At 50.3% G+C, this 7192-nt stretch overlaps 1 protein-coding gene across 1 annotated transcript in view; it reads right to left on the bottom strand.

Moving 5' to 3' along the window:
- Nucleotides 1-286: 286 nt before the first annotated feature.
- LOC105999688 overlaps nucleotides 287-7192 on the bottom strand; it is a 34873-nt gene continuing 27967 nt past the window's right edge. Inside the window, exons 5-7 of the mRNA XM_013034769.1 lie at nucleotides 1798-2066; nucleotides 1307-1382; nucleotides 287-394 (exon numbers count right to left, since the gene is read on the bottom strand). Coding sequence (XP_012890223.1) covers nucleotides 288-394; nucleotides 1307-1382; nucleotides 1798-2066 — 452 coding nt within the window. The 3' untranslated portion in view covers nucleotide 287. The remainder of the gene's footprint in view (nucleotides 395-1306; nucleotides 1383-1797; nucleotides 2067-7192) is intronic.

Here is a 7192-nt window from a genome sequence, read left to right as displayed (position 1 = left end):
GCCCAAACAAAAGCCTCTTGGCAAAGAGATGAGAGGCAAAACATCTAAGTCTCCAGAGTTGGCCCTGTTCCAGTCTAGGGGGAATCTGAGGGGAATCTAGGGGGAAAAGGGGCAGCCAGGAGAGACAAAATAACTACCCTTCGGAAAGGCCAGGAGCAGAAGGAATTGCTCAATTTTATCTTTTCTCAACACAATCAAGAACTCTTGGAAGGGAACATGGAAGGGTGCAGCTTTCAGTTTGAATTACTTTCTTTGTTTAATTCTATTCTGCCTAAGGCCACTGCCTTTTAAGCCAACCACAGAATTCTGGGTTCTACCATCGCTGGCCGCCAGGGCGGTGCAGAGTGGAGGCCTCGAAGGCCAAGTAGCCCAACGCTAGATCGCAGCTTCTCAGCTGTATAAAAAAAAAAAAAAAGAAAAGAAAAACGGAAGAAGTTTCGCTAGCTGTTTTCTACTCCCCACAGTAAGAGTGGTACAGGGCTGGAGGTGGTCCTGTTCCCGGTTCGTCTCCAGCAGCCCGTCCGCCCCGCGCTGCGCCTCCAGTCCTGGGGCCAGGCTGTCACTCCCACAGCCCAACTGACTCACTCCAACAACCATCGTCCAAAAGCCCTTCCCCAACCCACCGCTACTAAGCGAGATCTCACCACGTCAAATCGGCCAAGCCGAACTGAGCACCGAACATGCAAAACAAACCAGAGGCCTCTCTTTCCGGTCCCTGAATTTCTTGCAAATGATAGAGCTGAAAATCGTCCTACGTCCTCACCCAAAACCAGAGGCTTTGTCCGGCTTTGCTGTGAAAACGGAGTCAATCAAAAGGAGGTGGTGACACCTGGGGTGTCCAGGCGCCCAGCGCAGGCGGAGGTTTAAATCTGACTGTTCTTTCTGCAGGCTAGGGAGGCGCTGGAGGTTTCCCGACAGAAGCAGTGTCAGGAGTTTGGGGACAATGGGGGTGCCAGGCATGGTCTCTCTCTTTTTGTTTTTTGTTTTTTTTGCAAGGAGGCCCATAGATCAATCCCTATCTCTAGGAAACCTCTGTGGAGTGGAAGCGAGTAGATGACCACTTAATCCACTTCACCAACAAATGCACCCTGGAACAGACTCAGTCCCGGGTAATCTTTGTGTGGTGGGGGGTAGGGGGGGAGAGGGGGGCTGTTTCCTTTTTCCCTTTTTAAACCTGATGCCCAAGTGGTAGCTTTTAAACCTCTCTCGCCCTCCTCCTGCAAGGGGGCGCCCCCGGCGTCCCTCCGTCCCGCGCACAGGAGACAATAGCGGGGTCCCGCAAGGCAGCACGCCCCGGCTGGCTCACCTGGGCAGGGCGCACGTGCGTTTGTAGTAGTAACGTCTGCGCTCCCTCTTCTCTTCACCCACCTCAGTTTCCCGACCTGGAAACCCAGTAAGCCCAGATCTGAAGGAACCCGGACTCTCCAGGTGGTCGCCCACCTCACAATACAGGCGGCGCGGTGGAGAAGCGAGTTCCTCGGGGCGGTGCACACGTGGGTTTGTTGTGGGTCCGCAGGTTCGGGAAGCCCGGGGGGGGGGGTGAAGGCGGGGGGGGGGAGGCCAGGTCTGAGCAAATGCACAATCCCTCCCTCCCCAAGCACTAGCAGCAGCCAAAGACAACGGGCTCCGCGGCAAAGGCAGCGGACGCCGCGCTGAGGACACTCGCTGCGCCCTGAGCGCGCGGCGGGCCCCGCGGCTCAGCCCCGCACCGGGCCCCCCCCCAGGCATCGATCGGCCCCCGGGGTGGGGGTCTGGGGACCCGGCCGCGCCGCCTCCCCCACCGCACCCCCTACTCACTTGCAGCGCTCCCAAGCCGGGAAGGCTACGGCTGCTCCGCCCGCTCGGCACCCACGCCGGCCAGCAGCTTCTCCCTTTGTTAGCGCCGGGCAGTGCCCCCGGCGTCTCCCCAGCCCGGCGCTGCCCGGGACTCCCCGCCCCCAGGTGTCTCCGGACTCCGCACTCGGCGGGGGTGGGAGAGCCCGGGACTGGAGCTCCAGAGGGAACCCCAGGAGGAAAGGAGCCCGCTGGGGAAGAGGAGAGGGGCAGGGGATGCGGGGTGGAGGGGACTGGGGAAGGAGGGAAGAGCCACGCAGCAGAGGGGCGGGGAGGAAGCGTGCAGCCTCCGTTATGCAAATAGAGTCGCGAACACTAACTAGGTAGGTCTCCGGGCCACACCGCACCCCAAAGCATCCTGATCCCTCTGGGGGTCGCTAGCGAGCGGGTTCAGGGTTTAGCAGGGACTCTTGGTGTTCACCCACAGGGAGTTGAGCAGAGGGAGAAGATCAGTGGTGTGTGTAGCGAGGACCACACACACACACACACACACACACACACACTGATGCCTCCTCGTGTTCAGCAAGGTTAATTTCGGTGTTATCTGACTTTTCTTCCTAACTAGCTGGCCTGCCCTTGTCTCTGCTACCGACTTGACAGTGTTACCCTCAAGCAAGTCACGTAAGGCCTCTCTGAAAACTCACTTCTTACCGCAGAAAGTGAAGTAACAAAATCTGTGTCAACGAATTTGGCAAGAGTCTGACCATCAGGCGTGGCCTATAACTGGGCATTCTCGAACGACGACAGATCCGTATACACCCGTTTTTGAAAGGAGGTGGAGTGGAACGCCCTGCTCCCCGAAACTTCCAGCCCATGCTTTGTGCAGGAGGAGGGTGGCAGGGCGCAGAGACCAGGACTCAGGGTAAAAAATGACGGAAGCCAGCCAGGTGCCTTCCTTCAGCCGAAGCTAGGGTGGGGCTACAGGGAAGGCAGGAGGAAACATTGTTGAAAGTGCACTTTGGTGCTGCTGAGGATCAATAGTTGCCCGCAGGCCACTTTCCCAAGACAGAAAACAGCCCTAGTGGAGGGCTGGAAGTAGCTCTTCCCCACTTCAGTCCTCCAGAGCACAGAGAAGAGACGTGACTGCTAAGGGCTACAGTCATAGTCCCAATGTCTCCTGAGTGCCCACTATACGCCCAGGTCAGTGTTAGGCAGGGACGGATAGAAGCATGGGAAAGCGGGAGATAGTCTGAATCCTCAGGGAAGGCAAGGTCCCAGGCACACAGTGTTTGAAGCCTGAGCCCAGACTCCTTTCTCTGAGTCCGGGGATGGGGGACACTCCTGACCACCAACCTGGGAAACACTCACTGCTGGCTCTCCTGCCCAAGATTCCAGCCCCTCTGCTATCCCAGCTGCAATGAGGGATGGAGTCTGGGAGAGGGGTCTCCAGGCAGGGTTGCTCAGACAAAGTCCCAGTATGTAACAGTATAATGTGGGTATGAGTGAATGGATACTCTCATAAATTCAGATTATCTGTAAGAGGATGCCACATTGAAGATTAAGATTTTATTCTTTGTGCCCATCCTGAGGCTCGAACTCAAGGCCTGGCCACTGTTGCTGAGCTTTCTGGAGAAAGGCTGGAGTCCTAGCACTGGAGCCACAGCCCCACTTCTGGCTTTTTTGCTCGTTAATTGGGGATGAGAGACTGCCTAGACTTTCCTCCCCAGGCTGGCTTCAAACTAGGTTCTTTAGATCTCATCCTCCTAGTAGTGAAGATTACAGGCATGAACCATCAATGTCTGATTTAAAGCTTTATTCTTGAAGTATAAAGGAGGTTAGTAAGAGATTTTTGAGCCAGACGTGCAATACATCTTTGGTTTTACACTGATTCTCCTGTACCATGCAGGAAGATGGATGATAGGAGCAGAGAAGTCAGGAAAGTGGCTTAGAAGCTGACATCAGTAAAGACACAGTAAGAGCCTGAATTGGGCAAGCATACATCTAAATAATGCCACCATTTGGGGGAACAAATACAATTGGCTTACTGTAATCTCTCTTCACCATAAGATGCATGGTGATCCTAGTTCCTTTATTTTTTAATGGGGAAATTGAAGTCACTCAGGCAGTAGAGAAGCCAGAATTTGAATCTTCTCCCCACATTTCTTGAAATCCTTAGCCGTTTTCTTCAACATCTCTTGCCTTCTGTATCAGCTCTACTTAGGATCAAAGAACAAAAACCAGGAGAATGGCTCACAGAGGTTGCACAGTCCCTAGGCCTCAGTTCTGGTTTCAAGAATACTGACCGATTTTTGGAGAAAACTAGGAAAGCTCACTCTGGTGCCTTGGCTGGCCATACTGAGAGAACCATCATGTCTCTCCAGCACCTATGAAACCCCGAAGAAGATCTGGGATTCCGAAGCAGTCATGCCTGTCTGGAGATCTGGCAGGGGACACCCTTCCTACCCTCCCCCGCTGTCCCCCTTCCCCCCCAACGCCCCAGAGAGTAGCTTCCCCAATATTGCTCTCATTAATTTGGGCCTTCTGACCTACAAGTAAGTGACTGTTTGTGAGGCTTTTTGATCCATTTTCCCAGGGATCCCTGCCTTGATTATTTGGGTTTTTCCCTCAGAAGTAAACAGACCTACTTCCCCCTAAATCCACAACTTCTACCCCCACCATTAAATGTGATCCCCCCCAAAAAAAATTGTATGCAAAAATCCTAATCACCCAGGAGGATAGTATTAAGAGGTGACTAGATGTGAAGTCAGAACCCTTGTGCGTGACACCCATGTCCTTATAAAACAGATCCCTGAGAAGTCATTAGCCATAGAAGAACTAGAAACTTCCAGAAGCAGCTAGTCAAGAACAAGAAAACAAACTCCAGCTAGACACCAAATCTGTTATCACCTCAATCTTAGACTTACCAGCTTCCAAAAATATGTAAATATTTGCAAATATATGAAAATCACCTAATTTTTGCAATGCCTGTTGCCACAGCCTTCAGAGACTAAGTCTCCCAACCCTTCTACCTTGAACCAGGAATAAACTTTTAGGTCTAACCTTTCTTGGTCACTACTTTAGGCTATTTACTGACTAATAGAAATGAAGCCCTACTTACAACACTGCCATTGGCGAACCATGTTCATGGCTCTCTTAAATCAGAAGTAATAATAATACAAAGTCATGTGGGAGTGAAAGGTGGTAGGTAACAAACTCTCTCCCAGATCCTTCTTTCCAAGTCCACCACAGATGCCCATAACAACCTTTTAATAGACCCTACAATTCTCTGAACACCTTCAGTATATACTGTCTAATATGAAAATAGGCTCAGAGACCATAGTCTGCCTGCATATCTATATTGGCTCTCATTGCTGACACCTTAAGAGTGAAGCTTACACATGCAACTAAATCTGTACAGCCCAACTGAGAAAATAGAATGACAGTATCTCTTACCTAAGCACCCAGAGGCAGCTCCTGGCAATTGCTATCAAGCTAATTTGCACAGGTAGGCCAATGGACATGGAAGGGAAGAGGGAGAAACACTACAGCATAGGGGCTTACAAACAGATCTCTTGGGAAGACCCCAGACACAAGACATGAGAAATAGCTAGCGCCACTAGCCCTAGTACAGCAAGCAGGGTGACCTGCTGCTTCCACAACTTCAGAGCAGAGGTCAGGCATGTGATGGCCAGGATAGTCACAGAATAGATTAAATCATGCAGTCACAAGGCCTGCTAGGCCCTTAGGAGAATAGGAGTGTATTCTGAGTCTACATTATCAGATCACTTATGTTTCAGCTGAATATATCTCTCTGTGTCTGTTTTTCTCTCTGTCCATCTGTCTGTCTTTCTCCCCCTCCCTCCCTCCATCTTCCTTCTCTCCCTCTTTCCCTCTCTCCCTCTCCCTCTGCTTCCCTCCCTCCCTCCCTCCTTCCTTCCCCCCCCTCCTCTCTTGTGTATACCAGTACTGCACAGTGACTTGACTCGTTCCCCCCTCTCAAGGATGGCAGTCTACCACTTGAGCTATATCTCCACTCCTGGCTTTTTTTTTCTATTAATTGGAAATAAGAGTTTCTCAGATTTGTCTACTCTAGCTGGCTTTCAACCACAATCCTCAAATCTCAGCCACATGAGTAGCTAGGATTAGAGTGCCCAGTTTAGCTAAATATCTCCTAATCCATAATAATAACTGCCACGTACTGCATGTCTGCATGCAAAGCAGCTTAGTGAATGTGCTCATTTCATCTCCCCTTAGAGGAGGATTATTACTGCTAAAGCCCTAGTGTACTAAAGTCATCCAGCGCTACTTTCCTGTTCTTGCCCTAGAGCCAAACTTAGCATGAGATTTGTACATGAGGTCACGAGGATAAAGAAATGACTCCAAATCCAACTTAAAAATATTTTTTAATTGCGAATGCTATTTTCATGGCTGTCTGGAGTTGGATGGGGTATTATTACAAAACTTCACTAAGTTTTCTTAGGGAGGAAAAAATAGTATCACATCAGACACTACAAGGCAAACTGCTAGATATTCGCTGACAACATTTCTCCCTCTAAAGTTTTCTTTAGGCAGCCTGGTCAAGCAGCTTTCCACATTCCCACACTTCTGTCACCCACATCCTCCAGACCTCCTCATTTCCAGATCCTTCCCTCTGATGTCTCTCTTAACTTTCATAGAAAAAAGATATGCGCTGAGTACTGGTGGCTCATGTCTATAATTCTAACTACTCAAGAGCCTGAGATCTGAGGCTCACAGTTCGAAGCCAGCCTGGGTAGGAAAGTCCATGAGATTCTGATCTCCAATTAACCATAAAAAAGCCAGAATCTGTAGCTCAAGTGATAGAGTGCTAGCCTTGAACAAGAGAAAAACCCAGACCCTGAGTTCAAGCCTTCAGGACTTACACACACACACATACACACACACACACATTGCCTCTCTCAATGTCTCCAAAAGATATCGATAGATAGAAAAAGAGAGAGAAAATATGGATATGATACAGATATGATTCTTCACAAAAGACTTATGGGAGTCCTCTTTAGAGTCACAGTCACCTATGGGATAAGTATGGCTCTTTTCATCCCCACTGATACATAAGAAACAAGTATAGAGGTAAAGTGATTTGTCTCACGTCCACTAGGAAATATCAGTCTAGTCCTTGATGCCAAAGTGTCCTTCCTTCATGCTACATCTGGATCCCTAACTGCCAAAAGCTGGACAGCCAATCAAATTTCAAGGACTGCTGCTGTCAAAACTACTGCCGGGGGGGCTGGGAAGGTGGCTCAGTGGTAGAACGCTTCCTTTGCATGCCTGAGGCCTTGGGTTCAATTCCTCAGTACCACATAAGCAAAAAGAAAAAAGCTGGAAGTGGCGCTGTGGCTCAAGTGGTAGAGCGCTAGCCTTGAGCTGAAGAGCTGAGGGA

This window comes from Dipodomys ordii, unplaced genomic scaffold, assembly GCF_000151885.1.
Source record: "Dipodomys ordii isolate 6190 unplaced genomic scaffold, Dord_2.0 Scaffold196, whole genome shotgun sequence".
In the NCBI taxonomy this organism is placed as follows: Eukaryota; Metazoa; Chordata; class Mammalia; order Rodentia; family Heteromyidae; genus Dipodomys; species Dipodomys ordii.
Note: the sequence above shows the minus strand (reverse complement) of the source record. Positions and strands in the feature narration are given on the sequence as shown.